Source organism: Festucalex cinctus, chromosome 1, assembly GCF_051991245.1.
Source record: "Festucalex cinctus isolate MCC-2025b chromosome 1, RoL_Fcin_1.0, whole genome shotgun sequence".
Lineage (NCBI taxonomy): Eukaryota > Metazoa > Chordata > Actinopteri > Syngnathiformes > Syngnathidae > Festucalex > Festucalex cinctus.
Window position 1 is genome coordinate 8,757,746 of NC_135411.1, and position 22,984 is coordinate 8,780,729.

The 22,984-nt window shown below is 41.8% G+C and overlaps 1 protein-coding gene across 1 annotated transcript in view; it reads left to right on the forward strand.

Annotated features, from left to right (window-relative positions):
- The window catches only part of ptch2 (patched 2), a 53,144-nt gene that overhangs the window by 19,049 nt on the left and 11,111 nt on the right, over positions 1 to 22,984 (forward strand). The window contains exons 3-18 of the mRNA XM_077514740.1: positions 4,849 to 5,038; positions 5,118 to 5,187; positions 5,279 to 5,370; positions 8,716 to 8,824; positions 8,909 to 8,995; positions 9,075 to 9,196; positions 10,707 to 10,854; positions 13,228 to 13,359; positions 13,460 to 13,615; positions 15,507 to 15,599; positions 15,690 to 15,815; positions 17,462 to 17,840; positions 17,916 to 18,437; positions 19,859 to 20,001; positions 20,070 to 20,250; positions 21,774 to 22,054. Of these exons, the coding sequence (XP_077370866.1) occupies positions 4,849 to 5,038; positions 5,118 to 5,187; positions 5,279 to 5,370; positions 8,716 to 8,824; positions 8,909 to 8,995; positions 9,075 to 9,196; positions 10,707 to 10,854; positions 13,228 to 13,359; positions 13,460 to 13,615; positions 15,507 to 15,599; positions 15,690 to 15,815; positions 17,462 to 17,840; positions 17,916 to 18,437; positions 19,859 to 20,001; positions 20,070 to 20,250; positions 21,774 to 22,054 (2,831 nt within the window). The remainder of the gene's footprint in view (positions 1 to 4,848; positions 5,039 to 5,117; positions 5,188 to 5,278; positions 5,371 to 8,715; positions 8,825 to 8,908; positions 8,996 to 9,074; positions 9,197 to 10,706; positions 10,855 to 13,227; positions 13,360 to 13,459; positions 13,616 to 15,506; positions 15,600 to 15,689; positions 15,816 to 17,461; positions 17,841 to 17,915; positions 18,438 to 19,858; positions 20,002 to 20,069; positions 20,251 to 21,773; positions 22,055 to 22,984) is intronic.

Consider the following 22,984-nt stretch of genomic DNA (forward strand, 5'->3'; position numbering starts at 1 on the left):
TAGAGGGCGGGGGCAATATGTCACTTTTTAATATGACGAAAAAAAAAGTGGAAAATTTGTCACTTTTTAATATGACGAAAAAAAGTGGAAAATTTGCCAGTTTATAAAGTGGCAACTACGATATTGTTAATCTCTGCTAAAGCACTTAGTATCTCCTTGTTTGAAAACCCAACCGAAAAGTACATTGTAAGGAGTTCTTCCTACGGAGACATTTTGCAAACTGTGACTTGTGTAGCGTGACAAATGCGTTTCCTTTCTGCCGGACGGCTCCGCACTTGACACAAACAGCCGTGCGACGAGGGGGAAAAAAAAAAAAAAAAGGAAATTTGACTTTTTTTTCTCGTCTTATTGCCTCCGCCCTAATCTACATGGCCCTAATACGCCGTCATATTAAAAAGTTGTATTTTTGGGAAAAAAAATAAAAAAATCATGATTGTAGTTGAACGTCTGTCTGGGATATCTGCTTCTGATTGGAGCTCATCCGGGCAGATTCCCTAAGAAGTAATTCGCTCAAAATGGCCGCTTCAAACCAAAAATGGCCGACTTCCTGTTTATTTCCAGCCATGAGTCTGTGGAGCTTCTTCGCGCACCCAAAAACGGATTAATTCGTCAGAGGAATTAATAAACGATTCCAAGATCGTCTTCACACCACCAAAATGAAACATTTGAAGGTGGATGTCGGCTCTCCCAGCATGCTCGCCACTTAGCCCAAACGTGATCTGCGAGGAAATGACCTCAACTTTTACTGTTGCCGTTCTCTCCAAATGAAAACGTCTATGTCAACATTGGGAGGAATGTCCATTTGGGACGGGGGTGTGGTGGTGGGGGGGGGTGCGCTGAGCTCAACGCCGGCGACTGCAAATAAACGCGGTGGTGATGCGATATCCTCCGGCCCCGCTCGCACTGAAGGTAATTAAAGCCTTGAAAGTGCGCTGTAGGAATATTGCGGGGGGGAAAAAACCCCCCAAAAAAACGTCCCGGGGGTCCAACTTGATCTCACACGTTCCTCGTCGTTTGTTTTTTCTTTTGCTCCCCATCAATTACAGGCTGCGTAGGTGGGGGGGTGTACAGTGAACCCTCGTTTATCGCGCCGGGATACGTTCCAGACGCAACGGCAATCGGTGGAAATCCAAACGCTGAAGATTGCAAGGAGAGAGAAGAGGAGGGGAATAAAAAGCATTGGCTGGTTTCGAACCAGTGACTTGCTGCTTACAGAGCAAGCACACTAACCACTACTACTCATTTAGTTCAGTTCAACAGTGCAAAGGTTTTACTTGTAGTTTACACAAGTGTCACCCAGAACCTTTGTGGGATGTTAAGCGACAGGCTTGAGCGCAAAGTCGCGAAAGTGACTACGAGAGTGACAAGAGTTAGAATTAAGGAGGAGCTATGTTTTCCAAAGCCCCCCCCCCCCCCCCCCCCCCTTCAATATCCTCCCGCCATTGTCATGTAGCGGGACGAGGAAAGAGGGCCAGACGGTCCCTCTGTGATCCGGCGCGGCATGTTTCATGTCCACTTGGCACCGGCGCACATCCCCCCGGCTGGCAAACTCTTTTCAGGGCAACCTCCCGTAATTAGGAGGCTGGAGCGTATATAGCGCGCACACACAAACACACGCAACCCAGCGCAGCATTCCTCTTCCCCTCTTTCATCCCCTGCTCGCTCGCTCGCTCGCTCTCCCCTTCATCGGCGTCTCCCCGACACGGCGTCTTTAATCAAATCCATTTACTTGACTTCATTTGCCTTCTTCTTGTCTTTTCATCCTCAACTTTGTTCGCAGCAAATAGACGACAGTACGCAGGCTGTGACTAAACACCAAACTAACTTATATGTGTATATGTACCGGTACATTATGTATGTATGTATGTATATTACATCACTCCACAAAAGTCAGTTCGATACGTTTCTCGATATGATTCGGTTCAAGGATTTGAACAGTTTTAAAATGTAGGGATTCAATTTGGTTCGATTCATCCATCCATCTATTTTCTGAACCTCTTGCTCCTCACAAGGGTCGCGGGGGGTGCTGGAGTCTATCTCAGCTGGCTTTGGGCAGTAGGCAGTAGGGATGTCACGATAATGGCAATATCGTGATATTAAAACTGCCACAATATCGTCGTCGTCATGTTCACAATATTTAAAAGGAACATATTTGTTAAAAAAAAAAAAAAAAAAGTCAGGTTGATTTCCATTTGTGCAGTTCTAGCACCCTCTAGTGGCTAGTTTATTAGTGCGATTTAATTTTCATTAGGGATGTTTTGGCCTTCTATGCATTAGCAAATAAGAGCCTCAATATTGTTAATAGAGATTTAGGTGGTTTATATGCATTGCTGTTATGTACAAAAGCACAAAACTGTGCTTTTTTTTTTTAGTATGAGCTCTCTTTTTTACAATATTGTGATCTTTTTTAAATATCGCCAATGCCCCCACAATATCGTGATAATTATCGTATCGTGACATTCATATCGTGCTGATATGGTATCGTGAAGTTTGGATATTGTTACATCCCTAGTAGGCAGGGTACACCCTGAACTGGTCGCCAGCCAATCGCAGTGGTTCGATTCAATTTAGATTCAGAAAGTGGATTCAAATTTAACCTGTTAAAGCTTTCCACAGCCCAAATTTTCAACTTTAATTAGAATTTTAAAGAAACAACCAGAGGTGGGCAAGACCATAATTTAGATCTGTCAAAATTAATCGATAAGTAATCGATTATCTGATTAATCGACCACTATTTTAATATTGGAGCCACTTGTGATTTAAAATTGTCCAAATCCTCTGATTTCAACACATCAACAGTAATTGTTCACTGATTTCTGTCGTCCTTGATGAAAGAAGACTGATTATCTTTTGTGTTTAACTTGTGTTTAAGACACTTCGCATCTGTTTTTACTTTACTGAACCGGTAACATTAATCCCCCCTTTTTTTCTAAATTACTATACGAATATGAAGTACAAAATAAACACCAATCACTGGTTAATAAACAGTAAACAGGTGTTTTGTACTACACTTTAACGCAAAATTAAAATGAATCAGGATAATCGATTGACCGATTGAAGAATCAATAGGTTAATCAATTCTGAAAATATTGGATAGTGACAGCACAAAAGTCATTACATCATCATGCACGTGAACATGCTTCAGTCGGCGCTCATGTTGACCAAATTTCCACTGTCTCAATAAAAGGCTAACGATTATACCTGCCTGGTAACAACTAGCCTGCTGGTAGATTTTCTTGGCAAATATAAAGTTTTGGGACTACCCTGTGATTGGCTGGCAGCCATTCCAGGTGCTTGCTTGGAGTCAGCTGTGACAAGCGGTATAAAAAGATGGATGGATGGATGGATGGATGGATGGACGGGCTTGGATGGGTGGATGGGTAGGTGGGTAGGTGGGTGGGACAAATGGCTACTATTTCCCTGTTGTCTTTTAGTCTAGTCCAGGGGTGTCCAAACTTTTTCATTTGAGGGCCACATACAGAAAAAATCAGAAGGACGCAAGGGCCACATAATGTTATGAAGAGAAATTGTGTTTTGTCCTCAAAATTGTACAAATAATTTATTTGTACTTTTGCATATTTAGAAAAATGCTACAGTATATAAACCAATTTATTTGTAATATGCAGTAGGTTTATTATATGTAGTTTTGGAATTTTTCATTTTAGTTTTTATTTTGTTTTGAGTTTTTTTTTTTTTAAATGTAGTTAGTTTTAATTATTTTTCAGGGTGGTTCTGTTAGTGTTTTATTAGTTTTAGTTCTTTAATAAATGCTTTGTTTTAGTTTAGTTAGTTTCAGTATTAGTTTTTTTTTCTTTTTTTTTTTTCTTTTCTTTTTTTTCTGTGTATTACTCATGCGCATCATTTAAAAAACACCAGGGGCGCCACGTCATTATTCTGGTTTATATCAAAATAAATCTACTAAAAATCACATTTAAAATAATCCCCAAAGGCTCATGCATTAAAAACACATTCATTGCCAGACCAGCAAAAAAAAAAAAAAGCATCATTTGACGTCTTTTTCCGTCAATGGCAGTGAATGAGTTAATTACCAAACACTAAAACGAAGGACATTTTTGCTATAATTATAGTTTTATTTTAGTTAATTTTGTAAACATAAAATTTTGTTTCAGTTAGTTTTCTTTTTTTTAAAAAACATTTTTGTTTTTGTTTTATTTTGTGAACGAAATTGTTTTTTGAATTTTAGTTTTTTCGTCAGTTTTAGTTAACTAAAATAACTTTTAATAGCACCTGTGTTTTTTCCTTTCTTACTTTGACAATCTCCAAACATTTTTGTTTTTATTTTATTTGAACTGAGTCAAATGCCATTTTTAGCATATGTCGCGGGCCGCTGAAAAATGGACGGCGGGCCGCAAATGGCCCCCGGGCCGTAGTTTGGACACCCCTGATCTAAGCCCTATTACAGATGAAGGTTGAATAAAGACATGAGATCATTTTTGATGTGTGTGAACTGGTCGACGATATCTGCCATGCTGAGTAGGATGGTGATGGGATGCGGGGGTTTGGGGGACGTTTTTTTATTTTTTTTTATTTTTTTTTATTTTTTTTTACACACATACACACAGGGCACATCTGTTTGACAGAAGGAGCCAACGTGAAGCTGCATTAGTCATTTCTCTTGGCCAGACGCTGCCTTGTGTGAAGTGCCTTCAAAACCAACACTGGCGAGGGCCAAGGGCGTTGCTCCGTATACACGTGTGCAAAATATATGAACACACTTTTTGTCCAATAGCGCCAAATGTGTAACATTGATGGATGCCCACAGTGATGTGCGAATCCAAAAGACCTGAACTGCTTATTTAAAGGATCCTTTTTTTTTTTTTTTTAAAGCTGGTAGCCGGGTGAGCCAGGAGCTTCGCTACACGAGGGAGAAGCAAGGCGAGGAGTCCATATTTACCTCACAGATGCTCATCCAGACCCCCAAAGAAGAAGGCGCCGACATCCTTACCCAGGAGGCATTGCTGGTGCACATGGAAGCCGCACTGTCTGCTAGCAAGGTGCAGGTGTCGCTGTTTGGAAAGTAAGTGGCCATCTTTGCGGGCCATTATCTTTTGAAATAAATAGTCCATTTCATTTGCTTTTTGTGTTTGCTCTCGCAGGTCGTGGGATCTCAACAAAATATGCTATAAATCCGGAGTCCCCATAATTGAAAACGTCATGATTGAAAGGGTACGTTTCAGCATACTTTATTCATATTTTGATCAGTTTCACATTTCCTCTTGATGTGTATGTGTTATTGTTGCTCTTCTCCTAATCCCAGATGATTGACAAGCTGTTCCCTTGTATGATAATCACCCCATTGGACTGTTTTTGGGAAGGGGCCAAGCTACAGGGAGGCTCCGCCTATTTACCGTAAGTGCACGTAATGTTTTTTTAATGCAGTTTTTACAGGCTCTGTTGGTAATAGACAGTTATTGCTTCAATAGTACGTTTGAGGGAAAGCATCATTTTTTTTTTTATTGCCGCATTTATGTTAATGAGTGACATCAGCAGATGAAGCCACAGCAGCTAACGCCCGTTAGCTTGCCAGTTGCCGCAGTTAGCGTGTTGCGTAAAAGCTAATACATGAACACTTTTTTTTTTTTTTTGTAATCAGTGCAACAGATAAGATGTTAAAATTGTCATTTCTCTGTAATTTGTTAATGCGCATTTACAATAATGAGCACCATCACTTCATGGGCCTTTTTAGCTAATGTGAACGAAAATTTATAGTATGACAAAGTTAGCTCGTAGTCTTAAAAGCTATCACAAAATAGTTTTTTTTTATTTTCATCACAGAAACAAGTTGTTAAATTTGAAGACCAAATTTAAATTCTTAGTAATGTTGATTTCTTTGTCACTTTTAGCACACATTTAGAAACAGTATATTACCTTAGCTAACACCTGCTAGCTTGCTAAAGGACTTCTTCAGTACAGGTTGCTAAGATGATAAAAAAAGTCATTTCTTAGTCATTTTCTTATTGTGAATTTACAGTAATGAGCTACTGTCGATCACCAAATAAATGAGACCTAATTATTTAGCTATAAGGAGCTAACAAATAGTCTACCAGAGTTAGCTCATAATCTCCTAACTTGCCATACAATTATTTGCTGAGACAGTAAAATATGAATGTCAAACATGGATTGCTCTGCTTAATAGATTGTTAGCTCACAGCCACTAGCCTGCTAAAGTTAGCTCACAGCCTACCAAGACTTTTTCATCACAACGACAGGTTGTTGACAGAAACATGATTATTCTGCTGTCACTACATAATCTTTATATCTTGGTCATTTATACACATACTGTACATACACCTGGTATCAGGGTTGCTAGCTAAAACTCACTAGCTGGCCAGCGATAGCTCATAGCGTAGCTAATGTAGTAGCTAACTGTTGACAGAAAATCGGGTGCATATGCTTTAAAACATCATTTCTCAAATGGTTTTCAATACAAATGTACTTTAATGAGCAATATTACCAGATTATTGGATGTTAGCTGACACTCGCTAGCATGCCGAAGTTAGCTGCTAGCTAGTTAGCCTGGATGTTTTCATCCAAAAGACAGTAAAATGTGTGTTCATCTCTCATTTTACTGTAACTCACACATGTAAATGTAATTCAGAAGCAACAGGAGCTACTTTTAAAAGCATGGCAGTTGACAGGCAGTGGTTCTTTTCTTGAAGCCCGCTGCCATGTTAGACAGCTTCGTGAGACGACGTTGCGGACTTTTTGTGTGGGGTGTTCATAACTTTTACCGCACGCTGGATGGAAAGATACAGTCAGGCTGTCAGTGGGTGCTGTGACTGACAGCAGCGGTCAGTAATAGAGTTCTTTTAGGGCCCGGGGTTGTGGTAGTGAGGGGGGGGGGGGTCCTGACAGGGAAATTCAAAAAAGAGAAAGTGAGGGAGAAATGGTGGGCTGGTAGAGAGAAGGAGGGCGGGGTGGTGGTTGGCGGTGGCAGGGGAGCCCTTTGGGTCAGACAATGGTAAGCATTCTTTCAGTTTACGAGTGAGTGTCCATCAGTGCTGGGGCCCCGGTGGAGGGAGGGAGGGAGGGTTGGGGTAGGGAGTTGGGGGTGCCCCGGCTTTGTCAGCTCGCGGCTAACACTCGCCATTCTCATGGAAATGCCCCCGCGCTCCCAGCTCCCCAAGTTGTCCAACAAATAAAATGGGCCGCATTCAAGCCTCAAGTCCCTCGAGAAAGACACAGAGAGGCAACAAGACGGTTAACAGAGGAGTCTGGGGCGTATTTTTTTTTTTTTTTACCCCCTTCTCCAAAAGTTCTCCAGAGCCAGAAGTGATATTTCAATTGAGCGCTTCATTTAAAAAAAAGAGACTATACGGCTGAGCTTTCTTTGCAAATTTGTTTATGTTCCCGTCAAGGGCCGACATTGTGATGTTCTTCTACTCCACTCGAGCGGGCCGCCAAGTGCTCTGAGTGTGCCGCGCTTTGCCTTCTCGGCATCTGTTGTTATTTAGTTGTTATTAATTGTTTTTGTAGGGAGGATTTGAGGATGCGGAGCTCGGCCTCGACAAAAAAAAAAAGGGGAGTGAGGAGTGAGACGGGGAAAAAAACTGTGAGAACAAAAAGCTGCAATGTGAAAAAACAAAAAGGGGCCATGCTAGATTCGGCTTGAAAGCTCTTTTACGCACATTTTGGTTGTACTGTAGAAACGAAGCTGACACGAAATGGCGGGTCAACTAGGCCATATTCTGAGGTAGTCGTCCATCCAAAATGTTAAAGGTATACTTCACTTATTTAGCCCATTATAGCAATAAAAAGTTAATATTTTGTCTATAATTAATTTGACACTTTCACTATTTTCCACGTACAAATAGTACCTTTAAAAGCACATTTTGCAACTTGCTGTCGACTGAAAAATGACATCACAAGGGCTCAGCTAACCAATCACAGCTCACCTGTTTTCTAGGTTTGGTCATGTGACATTCACAAGCTGAGCTGTGATTGGTTACCTGAGCCCTTGTGATGTCATTTTTCAGTCGACAGCAAGTTGCAAAATGGTGTTTTTAAAGGTACTAATTGTACATGAAAAATAATGAAAATATCAAATTTATTATAGGCAAAATATTAATGTTTGACTGCCCAAAAATCGGCTAAATAAGTCAAGTATACCTTTAATATTAGTAGTACATCTAGTGGACTTTGTAGTTGATAACAAAATAAAGCTATCTGATGTGAAAATTGATTAAATTTTCAAAAGTGAGCTGACAAGAATATGTAAAAAAAATTGTATATAGAAAGAGGTCAAAAGAGCAACTAATTCAAGAATAAATCCATGTTGGGAATTGATATAAGGTCCAAAGACTCCAAACAGTTAAAGTGGCAAAATCAGATTTGTGCAAAAATGTGAAGTTGGGATTCTTCTTCATGAACTTTTGACTTTATTTTTACCTCTCTGTTACGTAGGTGAAACATATCAAGATGTTTGGGAAGCAGAGGTAATTGTTCTGACTCGGTGCAGTGCATTTAGGAATGGAAGCCACCATGCCTTCCCCCTGGGCATTGTGGCGGTGTGAAATGGGATAATAAAAGGCCATTTCATCCTGTATCTGCCCTGAGGGGAGGGGTGCGTTCAAGCGGCCTGAAAGAGTTTTTTTTTTTTTCCTTAAACAGAGCAGCGCGCGCACAAAGCGTTTGGTTTTTATAGCTCTTGGGATGTGTTTGGGTTGGTGTTGATCATCGGTGGTTGCTCCGCAGGGGTATGCCAGACATCCAGTGGATGAATCTGGATCCAGTCAAGCTCATGGAGGAACTGAGTCAGTTCACGTCCCTGGAAGGTTTTAAGGAGATGTTGGACAAAGCCCAGGTGGGATTTTGGTTTACATATTCATCGGATTTCCGTCATTTACTGCAGTGGTTGACTTTTTTTTGTGTGTGTGTGATTTTGCAGGTGGGCCACGCCTACATGAACCGGCCTTGTCTGGACCCGTCGGATCCCGACTGCCCTCTCAGTGCTCCCAACAAAGAACAATTCGAGGTATGGATCCGTCCGACGCGTTATTGACCGGAAGGGATTACGGTGCAGCATCCAAGCGGCTCACCATGTTTCTTTGTAGTCTCCTGACATCGCCGGACGCCTCCAAGGCGGTTGCCACGGTTTTAGCCGGAAGTTTATGCACTGGCAGGAGGAGCTGATCCTGGGAGGGCGCGTGAAGAACAGCCAGGATGCTCTGATGAGGTAAGCTCGGCTGCCTCTTCCTACAAGTTGCTATTTTGAGGCGCAGGTGCGAATGCCCAGCAATTGTCCCGTGACTGTAAAGATATAAATAAAATACCGCGCTATTTTAAGCCCTTCCGAAAAGTTAACTATAGGCATATAATGATTAAATCTTACCTTTGACACCATGGCGATGTATTTTTTTTATGAAATATTTGGCGTTTTTCTGGTTAGATTTGTAACGCGGAAGTAAAACGCCCGGTTCAGTCAAACCCCGCCTCTCCCCGTGTGATTGACACGCCCCCGGCGAGCAGACTGCAGTCTGCTGTTGTATCTCTGTGTTTGCGTACTCTTCTGAGTACGACGCGCCACTTGACGCATGGCAATTCTTCAATAAACATTTGAAACAAAACGACTCCTTGCCGCAAGAAATCGTGGAGGTAGAGAGAGAAGACGAGAGAGGAAAGGAGGAAGGGAAAAAAAAAACATTGGCTGGTTTCGAACCAGTGACTTGCTGCTTACAGAGTAAGCACACTAACCACTATTATTCCTTCAACAGTGCAAAGGTTTTACTTATAGTTTACACAAGTGTCAGCCAGAACCTTTGTGGGATGTTAAGACAGCCAATTGTCATTGCAGTTTGGAATTGTAAATATGAAGGGTAATTGATTGCTTTGAGTTCATTTGGACCGAAAGTTTACTGATAAAGGCAACTTTTGTCACTATCCCATGGTGGTCTCATAGAAAGTGGGCGTGCGTTTAGTCCACAGAGGCAGTGCGGGGGTGGGTCTGCACTTTATGATGTCATAAAGTGAGCACTCGCTCGTTCAGGTAGGGAGGGGATGGTGCTTGGAGAGCAGAATAACCTAGAATTTCTCAGAGAGGGGCGAATGGAGGAAAATGCCACTTCCATCATGTTTTTGGTGAGGAATTAGCATTTTAACGCAGCTAAAAGCTAAAAAAAAAAAGTAGATTTTTCATGTTGCTATCCCTTTAAAGATTACTCTGATTCTGACATAGGCAAGGAGAGCCACATCTTTCAGTCATTTTTTTGCTACTCGGTAAAGGTTGGGAAACACTGACGACTCAAAAAGAATCCACTTTTTTTTTTTTTTTTTTTTCTAAAGCCTATCTGTCAATAAGACGCGCTCCCTTTTCTTTCTTGACTCCGACTTGCACTGCATTTCAAAAGCGCACTTGACCGCGTTGGGTCCGGGCCCAGATTGTGACCCACGTGGGCCCGTTGAGCGCAGCCGTGAATGAAAGAGGATTCCCGTCTCATCGACGAGAGAGTCGCGCTCGCGCGTTTGATTTACGATCATTTTTCCAGCAGCGCCGCCGCTCGCCTCGCTTGTGCCAAGAAAACCTTTTTTTGTCATCTGGGATGGCGGCCCAGACAGCAGCACGCTGACCAGATAACACCAACACCTGATTTTTTTTTGTTTTGTTTTTTAGAAGCACTTCAGAGACAATAGCGTGACTAAATTTCATTTCTGGTGCTGTTTTTTTGTTTTGTTTTTTCCCTCTGCAGCGCGGAGGCTCTTCAAACCATGTTCCTGTTGATGAGCCCTAAGCAGCTGTACGAGCACTTTAAAGACGACTACGAGATCCACGACATCAACTGGAATGAGGAGAAGGCTACGGCCATCTTGGAGTCGTGGCAACGGAAGTTTGTGGAGGTAGGAGCGATTCCTGGACATTAATAATTTCATTAACGAAAATTTTTTGTCACGAAAATTTTTTTTGCAGACGAACATGAAAACAAAAACGAAAATAGGAGCCATTAATTGAGACGATGACAATAACTTAAATTGACTGACAATTTCGTCAATGACGAAAACGAAAACAACACAGTGACGAAAATTGACAAAATCCAATTTAGAAAAAGGAATGAAAATGCAGGTGGGAGAAAAGACCCACTCAGAAACTGTTCACTGTACTTTATTTAATGTTCAAACATGTTTACATTCATTGTGAAACTGTAAGATTAATCTCAAACAATTATGCACTTTGTTTTTTAATTTAGGTGAAAACAAAGTTTTAAGATGGCATAATAGACACCATTGTATTAAATGCACGTTAAACTACAGTTACAAAGAGGCGTGTTCATTTTCTGTATAAAAGTTGAAATGTATGCTGAAGGAAAACGTCCACTAAATTGTCAATTTAGTCGACTAAAATAGCTCTTTTATTTCGTCGCTTAGAATTGGATTAAAACTAAAATACAATCAGATGACTAAATTATGACTAAAACTTTAATTAAAGTGATACTTCACTTATTTAGCCCATTATAGCAATAAAAAGTTAATTTTTGTCTGCTATTAATTTGATACTTTCATTATTTTTCACGTACAATTAGTACCTTTAAAAACACATTTTGCAACTTGCTGTCGACGAAAAATGACATCACAAGGGCTCAGGTAACCAATCACAGCTCAGCTTGTGAATGTCACATGACCAAACCTAGAAAAATGGTGAGCTGTGATTGGTTACCTGAGCCCTTGTGATGTCAATTTTTAGTCGACAGCAAGTTGCAAAATGTATTTTTAAAGCTACTAATTATACATAAAAAATAATGGAAATATCAAATTTATTTTCTGCAAAATATTGTTTGTTTATTTTTGTGAAGTGTGCTATGTTAAATAGTTTATTCTAATTATACCATATGTTTATTTGATAGCTTTAGCGCTTATCATGCTAGGTTATATTGGGTAACACCTCATGCCTCATTTACTTTTGTTCGCCCGACAACTATATAGAGGTTGCTAACTTGCTACAGACAAAAAAAAAAAAGGTTTGAACAACCGCTAATCAATCCGGAGATCGGTGGTTGTTTTATTAACTTGACTTTAGCTAACGCTAAATGCTATCTTGGTTGACAGTTCAACAGCTGTAAACAAAACAGTGCACACAATGGTAACTTTTCTTTTTTTTTGGCCTACTACTGGGCAACACAGACTACATTTCCCATGATTCTTAGACACAGAAACAGGAAGTAGTTCTAGTTTCGGTATGACGAAAACAGACACATGCTAGCCAGGAGATGCTTATGAGAACGAGCACGTGAACATAGTCCAAAAAATACAGTATACAAAATGGATGGCCTTCAGTTTTTGGCATTACGAGTCTTGTTTTACTCAAAAGATTGTGGTTGAACTCCAAATTGTTTTTTTGACGTTGGAGGTACTACTGTGACTCCCAACAAGTGACCCATTTTTTATTTTATTTTTTTTTAAATACTTCAAACCACAGTAGCGTTCATGTCCTCACTGCAGTCGCACAAATGAGGAGATATTTCCATGTTCTTACGCACACTCGTGTTGGAATTCCGTCAGCTTCCTTGTAAGCAAATCGCTGTGTGTGTGCGGGGGTGCGTGCGTGTGTGTGGCAGGCCAATCATCTCTCACTGTCAGAGCCCTCGTTATGGGAACAAGCTGTTGCTGTGATAGCTGACACCCACCACTGCGGGGCTAAGCGGAGAGGGCGGGAGGGCGAACCAATGACGTTTTTTTTTGGGGGGGGGGGGGGGGGGAGTAACGCACGATCCCACTGCTGCCACCAACACAAAACAATGCAACAAACAACAAATGGGAAATTGTTATGGCGCTGATATCAAAAAAAAAAACAAAAAAAAAAAGCTGAATCGCGTTGATGGCTGCAGCCTCCTGAGTCATGTGATCCTTTCACCTTTGACACCGCAACCTCTGGCATCTGTGCTCATTACTCCTCGGTTGTCATACTTACACACACTAGCGCATGCGAAAACACTCACACACATATTCGTGTTGTCTTTCAAAGGGCTTTTTTTTTTTTTTTTTTTTTTTTTCAGTTTGGGGCGCTCTTAAATACAGCCGCGTTGAAAGGGACATGCGAGCGCTGATGGCGCCGGCCTCTTTCATGTTAAATAAACAAGGTGCAGAATGTATGTCATGGCATCCAACTCACTTCTTTATGGCTAACGCTAATAGCTTTTGGACAGGCTAAACGTGAGCTAAACATGATTTGGGAGCACTTTTCGGCTTGCGCCGATTTATCGGTTGTTTATCCCTCAGGTGGTCCACCAGAGTATCCCGTCCAACTCCAGCCAGTCCATCCACGCCTTCTCCACCACCACCCTCAACGACATCATGAAGTCTTTCTCCGACGTCAGCGTCCTACGGGTAGCCGGAGGGTACCTGCTCATGGTGAGCGCGGCCATCCATTTTTGTCCGTCAATTTTTGGACGATAAAAATACGAAGACCGCGCCGGGATTTGACACGCGTGTTTTCCTCCCCCCCCCCCAGCTGGCGTACGCCTGCGTGACCATGCTGAGGTGGGACTGCGCCAAGTCCCAGGGGGCGGTGGGACTGGCCGGCGTGCTGCTGGTGGCTCTGTCGGTGGCCGCCGGCTTGGGTCTCTGCTCCCTGCTGGGACTCTCCTTCAACGCCGCCACGACTCAGGTAACAACGGAGACAACGACCGCTTTGTTTGACGGCGTGGCGGGGCGCTTTCTTCAAATTTCAGCGGCGGGCTGCGAATTTGCTGCTTGGGCATTCGGTGGGGACGTAATCGACCTCTTAACTCTTTTACTGCCACACGTTATAAAAAAAAAAACATTTTTGGCTTTGATCATTCACGTCAGCCTTGAAAACGTTCCATTTCATCAGATTGCGTCATGTTTCATTGTAATTCGCAGCTCTAGTTAGGGCCCGAGCAGGTACCGCTGCGAGGTTAAATAAACTTGAGTTGAGTTGAGTAATTCCATACACCGGCAGCCCATTGAAAAGAGGTACATTGCTGCCGTCTGATGGCCGTTGTTAGTGGGTGTTTTGGATTTCACAGCTCATTGACCCGGCTGCGCTGCACTCGGACGTTGCACTGACTACTGATATATTCACACAAAAAAAAAAAAAAAGTAGCTGATGTCACTTAACGTTTATGGCGGCATACATCGTGATTTTACTAAACGTTATTAAACGTTTTTGGCAGTCAAAGAGTTAATGCTGTATGTTGCGATCATGTATACGATGCATATACGTATATATGTGGTAAGTGGTATAATAGCATTCAACTGTGCCACATATGTCACATAGAGTAGTTCAGAATCTATATTTGTCTAGTAACAAAAAAAAATATATATATATTGTGGAATCTCGTAAATAACGTACCCGTGTATAATACGCCCCCAAAAATCACCCTTTAAAAGCGTTTTTTTTTTTCCTTCTCTTTATTTCTCAACTCAACTCAACTTTATTTATAAAGCGCTTTAAAACAGGCATTGCTGTATACAAAGTGCTGTACATGAAACAGAAAGAATAAGAAAGATAAATATGCAGTAAAGAATAAGGTAACAAAAACAACAACAAAGAAAACATTTTAAGTGAGTATACAAGTATTTCTTTTTTTACTTTACTATCAGAGTGAATAAACGGAACAAATAAAGATTCAAAACATAATAAATATAGTAAATGTTTTAACTAGTGAGTAACATTTATGACATTTGCTATAAATAGCTGATTCTTTTTTTTTTACAACCCTAGTAAATGTTTTTTTTTTTCCATTTATTAAGCCCTTTGTAGAATACCCGCCTCAAATTTTTTTTAATGAATGTTATACACAGGATTTTACAGTAAAGGTGCGTCATACTCAGAAGAGATGTTGATTAATAAACATATTGTCTGTGGATCACTTCAGACATTTTTCAACCATCCATAACATTGCACCAATTACTAATTTAACTGGTTGAACTTGATAAATCTCAAGTCCAGTTGCTAATATAATTTATTGAAGTCAACCGTAAACATTTCTTGACAATAATATGTTATATGTGACCTCACTCGTCTTAACGTGACATTTTGGTGAATACATTTGTGGAATCTGAGTTATGCAGCAAAATCTGCTTGTTTTTATCCATCTCAGGGGGCGGCCATTTTGACACATGCTGTCGACTGAAGATGACGTCACAGTTGCTCAGTGCTCAGGCAAACGACCAATCACAGCTCCCCTGTTTTCCGAAGCTGAGCTGTGATTGGTTGGTCAACCAGAATGCCGTATTTAGACTAGTGGGGCTGCATGGGACATATTATTGTCCAAAAATAAAAATTAAATTGTTTTGACTGCACCTTTAAGGTACTTCAACCAGGCTGGAATCTGATAGGACCTCCCAAAAAAGTAACAACATACTGTAAGCAGTGCAGCAAAGAAAAACAGTTTGAAATGAACAGAGTAGATTATTAGGAATAATTTAAAAGCATTTCATGGAACCCATATTTGACTTTAAGTGTCGCCTGTTTCGACATGCTTGTTTTTGATGCGGACCACTCGCTGACCCTTTTGCGTCTGTCATCCCAGGTGCTTCCCTTCCTGGCACTTGGAATTGGAGTGGACGACATGTTTCTTTTGGCTCACTCCTTCACAGAGGCCGGCAGTAACATTCCCTTTAAGGTGCCTTCCCGCTCCAATTCTCCACTCCTGTCCGTCCGTCCGTCCCTTTTTGTCTCCCCTCCTTCCTCTAAGATGTGTTCTCTCTCCCAGGAGCGCACCGGAGACTGCCTGCGTCGCACGGGCACCAGCGTGGCCCTGACTTCCATCAACAACATGATCGCCTTCTTCATGGCCGCCCTCGTGCCCATCCCGGCCCTGCGAGCGTTCTCCTTGCAGGTATCCGCTTTTTTCCGTTTCTTCCCCGTATGCACAGAAATCAACAATTGCGCCGCGAGACGCCCGCGGCTCTTTTGAAAATGAAAGGGATAACTTAAGAGAGGTGACATTTATTCAGAGCAGGGGGGGAAAGCCTTTGTTCCCGTTTTTATGGCCGCCGCACCAACAGCGCCAACTCTTTTTTTTTTCTTCTTCTTCTTTCTTTCTAACGTGCGTATGTGCGTGCAATGTGGACGAGTCAGAGCAAAGCAGAGAACTGGAGGGGAGCGCTCGGGTCCGTATATCACTGGGCCGTCGGGGCGCTTTGCTCTGATCTGTGACTTAACTGTGGGTGGTCCGCAACACACAAATACACACTCGCGCGAGCGCACACAGTGCAAACCGCAGCCAGTCAGGACGTCAGCTCCAAAAGGGGGGGGGGGGCTGCAGCGAGGGGCTGCTGAAGGCTGATGGTTTCGCTCAGACTCGCGACATATATGTATATATTCACGGCCCCCCTCCCTCCCTGTTTCGTCATTCTTTCTTTTTTCCTAATAGTTCTGGAGCTTTACCTTCTGGTCTGTTTCTCCTTGCCTGGCCTGCTTAGTGTTTCCGTTTTGCTTTGTTTAGAGAGCACGGTTGTCTGACTTGTTTACGCCATATATATATATATATATATATATATATTAGGGGTGTGAATTGCCTAGTACCTGACGATTCGATTCGTATCACGATTCACAGGTCACGATTCGATTCGATACCGATTAATCCCGATACGAATTTATAAGTCGATTGTTGCGATTTTTTTCATTCAAATTTAGAAAATACTAATCAGTAAGCTTGTAGAGTGTAAGATTTATATGAAAATGTATTATTTATTTATCTGAAATTTCAGTCTTATAGAGGTTGTAATCTGTTTCATGTTTGAACAACAATAAAATAAAATATTAAGGCTTAATGTTCCGTTCATATAACATTCTTCCATGCTCAAGGTGCGAATCCTAACCCGAAGTCAGACGTTTTGTTGAATATTTTTCCATTAAAAATGGAAGTTTAAAAATCGATTCACACACACACACACAAAAAAACAAAACAAAAAAAACAAAAAAAAGGCAATGATGATAAGACGTTGAATCGGTAAGACTACCGAATGAACAATTCTGAGCTCTAAAAAAAAAAAAAAAAAAAAAAAAAAAACTGTACTGTAAAAAAAAATAAAAAATAAAAAAATAAAAAAATAATGTGATATTGATTTGTGTTGGTCATTTTTCCCACTAGATGGCATAATTGTGTTTGTTAGACATTGGTGACAGCTCAGGGCATTGTTGTTTTCATATTAAGAGCTATCTAATCGTTATTTACATGAAGTAACTTGTGAAATTCTGCACATTTTTAAAATTGTAGAATGCAACTTGACCCCAGTCTCCACAAATCTATGCATTATTATTACATTTAATTCTGCAAAATTTTGAGGTGGACGTGTCTGCTGTGTTGAGACTAGAATTTACCTAGTACAGGCTTTCCAAGTAAGGGGCGGTCATTAATCCGCGGTCAAAAATTCCGTAGTGGCGTTAAAAGAACTTTAAATTATATATATATATATATATATAATTCAAAAATTCACTCCTCCCTAATTTCACTGACGTTCTCCATCTGCTTCTTTCCAGGCGGCCATCGTGGTGGTGTTCAACTTCGCCATGGTGCTGCTCATCTTCCCCGCCATACTCAGCCTGGACCTCCACCGGCGCGAGGACAAGCGCTTGGACGTCCTGTGCTGCCTGTACAGCCCTTGCGCCGACCGGGTGATCCACCTGTCGCCGCACGAATTGTCGGACGGCGCCGAGCCCGGCCATGCGCCGGCCTCGCATGCGCACCAGTACGCCACGGGCTCCACCATCACCACCAGCACGCAGATCACCACCACGGTGCAGGCGTTCACGCAGTGCGACGCCGCCGGCCAGCACATCGTCACCATCTTGCCGCCGACCTCTCAGATCTCCACCAGCCCGACTTCCATCATCCTTTGCCCCACTTCGCATTCACAAGGTACAAAACATTTGAGCAAAAGTTATCACTTGTTAGCATGAACTGTTTAGCAATTGTTGCGTTTTCCCCTTCCAGCTATCACGCCGACGCCGAGCACCCCCGTTCAAGATCCATACGGCTCCCAGCTCTTCACCCCTACCTCAAGCTCCACCCGGGACCTCCTCGCTCAGGTGGAGGACTCCAAATTGGGCAAGAAATGCGTCCCGCTCCCGTTCCTCCACTGGAACCTGCCCCACTTCGCCCGGGAGAAATACGCACCGCTTCTCCTCAAGCCCAAAAGCAAAGCCGTCGTCGTCATCCTCTTCCTGGGCCTCCTGGGCCTGAGCCTGTACGGGACCACCATGGTGCACGACGGCCTCTACCTGACCGACATTGTGCCGCGCGACACCAAGGAGTACGACTTCATCGACGCCCAGTTCAAATATTTTTCCTTCTACAACATGTATCTGGTCACCATGGACGGATTCGATTACGCACGCTCACAGAGACTTCTGATTCAGCTACACAACGCCTTCAACTCTGTCAGATCTGTGGTCCGAGACAGCGATGGCAAACTGCCACGCATGTGGCTGCACTACTTCCAGGACTGGCTTAGAGGTACTTTAATTGTATTTTATTTTATTTGCATTTATTTATTTTTTGTAAACTGCGATTGGCTGGTAACCAGTTCAGGATGTACCCCGCCTATTGCCCGAAGCCAGCTGGGATAGGCTCCAGCACCCCCGTGACCCTTGTGAGGAATAAGCAGTGAAGAAGATGGATGGATGGATAGATGGATAGATGGATAGATAGATAGATAGATAGATATTTTGGCATGCATTCTAACCAGGATCAAAAGATGGTTTAGTCGTGTTTACATGCATTCAGAATTCAAACTCAAAATTCAAATTCTAACTCAAAATTCTAATTCAAAATTCAAGACTCAAATTCAGAATTTGAATTCAGGATTCAAATTCAGAATTGCAATTCAAGATTCAAATTCAGAATTCAAACTCAAAGTTCAAATTTAAAATTCAAATTTAGGATTCAAATTCAGAATTGCAATTCAAGATTAAAATTCATAATTCAAACTCAAAGTTCAATTTTAAAATTCCAATTCAGGATTAAAATTCAGAATTGCAATTCAAGATTAAAATTCAGAATTCAAACTCAAAGTTCAAATTTCAAATTCAAATTTCAAATTCAAACTCAAAGTTCAAATTTCAAATTCAAATTTCAAATTCAAACTCAAAATTCAAACTCAAAATTCAAACTCAAAATTCAAACTCAAAATTCAAACTCAAAATTCAAACTCAAAATTCAAACTCAAAATTCAAACTCAAAATGCCAATTCAAAATTCAAATTCAAGATACAGATTCAAGACTCAAATTCAGGATTCAAATCCAGAATTGCAATGCAAGATTCAAATTCAAAATTCAAACTCGTATTCAAATTTGAAATTCAAAATTCAAACATCAAATTTCAAACTTCAAATTTCTGATCTTCCCTGGCCTTTTTCTGCTTTTGATGCAGTCCAGTTTGCACTCCAAAAGTCAGTTGCAACTGTGCGCATGTAATACAATCGCGATAGAACACGGATGGTTGAAATCAGAAAATTCTGTGATGTCATTTGGCGGGGGGAGAGTAGAGCGCCAAGTTTTTTCAGGTGTACTAAAAAGACCGGGAGTGAATGAATGATCGCGTGGGGGTTGGGTGCGAAAGGTGAGTGAAAGTTCAGCCGCGCTGTTTATCCCCATCCACCTGGGCTCAGGGGTGGAGCAGTAGACAGATTGGGGTGGGGTCGGAGGTTATCTTTTGCATGTGCGTGTGCGCGTGTGTCCTCAGGCTAGGACATGTCAGAGGCCCAGTCAGGAGGAAGTAATAGCTAACAGGTCAATCAAAGCCAGCTGCCCAAAACGAGACAGAAACAGAAACTTGAGATTTCACACTGGAAGGCTGCTCTTGTCGTTTCGCCCAAGCAGAAATGAAACGACAAATGACTAGCGCGGTAATCTTTTCGTGTTTTTTTTTTGTACAGGTCTTCAGGCTGCTTTCGACGCAGACTGGCTATCGGGAAGGATCACCTCGGACAGCTACCGGAACGGCACCGAGGACGGCGCCCTGGCGTACAAACTCCTCATCCAGACCGGCTCCAAGAAAGAACCTTTTAACTACAGCCAAGTAAGACGAGACGTCGCTTCTGTCTTGCTCTAGCAACATCTCCGTCTGACAAAACCTTCCTTCTGTAGCTGACTTCTCGTCGGCTGGTGGATGCAGAGGGTCTCATCCCCCCTGAGGTCTTCTACATTTACCTGACGGTGTGGGTCAGTAACGATCCTCTGGGCTACGCCGCCTCCCAGGCCAACTTTTATCCGCATCCCAGGGAGTGGATCCACGACAAGTACGACACCACGGGGGAAAATCTGCGCAGTAAGTCTCCAAGAACAAAAAAAATCACATACAGGGATCCCATTTAAGGCATTTACCCCACCCAAACTATGGAGGACCAAAACTGCCAAAATTCAAAATAAATAAATGACTAAATAAATGACTAAAAATGAAAATAAAAATGAATATAATAAAAATATAATTTGAAAATTATATTTAAAAAAATCAATTTTTGTAATTTATTTATGTATTAAGTCATTTATTTATTTATTCATTTATCTATTTATTTAGTCATTTATTTATTTGGAATTTTGGCAGTTTTGGGCTGCCAAACTGCCAAGATTCAAAATAAATAAATGACTAAATAAATAAATAAATGACTGAAAGTGAAAATAAAAATGAATATAAAAAAATATAATTTGAAAATTGTATCCAAAAAAAAATCTATTTTAGTAATTTATTTTTTTATTTAGTCATTTATTTATGTATTCATTTAGTCATTTATCTATTTATTTAGTCATTTATTTATTTTGAATTGTGGCAGTTTTGGGGCCGTACTGCCAAGTCGAAATGTTATTCAAATGAGGGGGCGGTCCTAAGCGTGTTTTGGGCTGGACTCCGCCGTTGCAAACTGCCTGTCATTGGTCGAGTGAGCAGCTCGACTATCTTGTCCACTTGTTGTCTAGCATCTCAAGTCGCAAAACTGCCAAAAAATGGCCTAAAACTGCCAAAATTCAAAATAAATAAATGACTAAATAAATAGATAAATAAATGACTAAATAAATAAGCTATTAAAAATGAAAATAAAAACTGATTTATTTCCATTTATATTTATTTATTTTTTATGTAATTTTCAAATTATATTTTTTTTATGTTGCTTTTTATTTTCACTTTTAGTCATTTATTTATTTAGTCATTTATTTATTTTGAATTTTGGCAGTTTTGGTCCTCCATAAAATCTGTGGTATAAAGAGACCATATAAAGAGGTTGAAGCCTTAAAATAGCCATTACACATCCTTTAAAGGGATACTTCACTTATTTAGCCCATTATAGCAATAAAAAGTTAATATTTTGTCTATAATTAATTTGATATTTTCATTATTTTTCACATACAATTAGTACCTTTAAAACACATTTTGCAACTTGCTGTCGACTGAAAATGACATCACGAGGGCTCAGGTAACCAATCACAGCTCAGCTTGTGAATGTCACATGACCAAACCTAGAAAACAGGTGAGCTGTGATTGGTTACCTGAGCTCTTGTGATGTCATTTTCAAGTTTGCAAAATATGTTTTTAAAGGTACTAATTGTACATGAAAAATAATGAAAGTATCAAATTTATTAGAGGCAAAATATTAACTTTTTATTGCTATAATGGGCTAAATAAGTGAAGTATCCCTTTAAAGGCATCTTTTTTAGGATTGGTCAATACTTCATAAATTGACCCAAATGATAGATTATTATTAAACAAATTGTGACTTATGAGGTTTTGACCCAACGACAGCAATATATACTTTCATAATATCAATGTCACATCCCGCCCTCCTTCCCGCCCCCTTGCAGTTCCGGCCGCAGAGCCCCTGGAGTTCGCCCAGTTCCCGTACTACCTGAACGGGCTGCGGCAAGCCGGCGACTTTGTGGAAGCCATCGAGAGCGTGCGGGCCATCTGCGACGAGTTCAGTGGCAAGGGCGTGTCCAACTACCCCAACGGGTACCCCTTCCTCTTCTGGGAGCAGTACATCGGCCTGCGCCATTGGTTCCTGCTGGCCGTCAGCGTGGTGCTGGCGTGCACCTTCCTGGTTTGCGCTCTGCTCCTGCTCAACCCGTGGACCGCCGGCATCATCGTGAGTCCGCCTTTCCTATTTTCCACCCCAACGCCGCCATTAGCCCGCCGCTTCCCTCCCGCTCGCCTCGCTCGGCACAGCTCAATAACATCGTCCGACGCGGGGGGGGGTCCTTTTGGCTCGGCGGAGGGCCGGTGCGCGCACACACATACGGGGGACCTTTGTCATTCTAATGTAGGCTGGGCCGGCCTTAGAAAAAGGGAATGCAAAGACTTTGCCCTCGCAAAGCCTCTACCTCCAACTCCATCACGGCTTTTGTCCGAGGGGGAACGAGAGGCTCGGGGGACAGGACGGATCTGCCCAGTCGCGACCTTGGCCCGCTCGACCCATCCATCAGGGAGATGTGGGAGCCAGAAAAAGAGAGACAGTCTTGAGTTGTTAGAAAACGTTTCACACACAAGCTGGTGCCCCCCCAAACAAATGCATGTCCACAGCCGTTTGAGGGGGTGGGCCGGAGAACAACAACAGTTGCAGCTTCTGCCGGAATGTGTTTTAATTGGACTGAAATCAGGCACACGCATACATGCGTGTAGTCTCCATGCATCCGACCGTCTGCCTGTATGTGGTCAAGTAGTAAAACGGCTTTTATCATTTTGCAATTTAACCGCATCCCGGTGAGGAGGTCCCGCCGGCATCAAAAGCTTCTGGTCTTCACTTGCACCAGCAGGGGGAGCGTTGAAAACCGTCATATGGGGGGAGACCTTATAAAAAAAAAAACATTATTTCAATTTTTTACCCCTCCAACATGCAATAAGCACATTTGGCAACAATTTGCAACCAGAGAAAATACTTGCGGGCCTGAGTGTACCTTTAAGAGGCGGGACCTGGTGGGGATAGCACGTGAGCTGTGGCTGACAGCAGCTCTGAGTGTGTAACTAATTACTTCTACAAGGCATTAACTTAGTTACTAACTCAATGACTTTGGAAAAA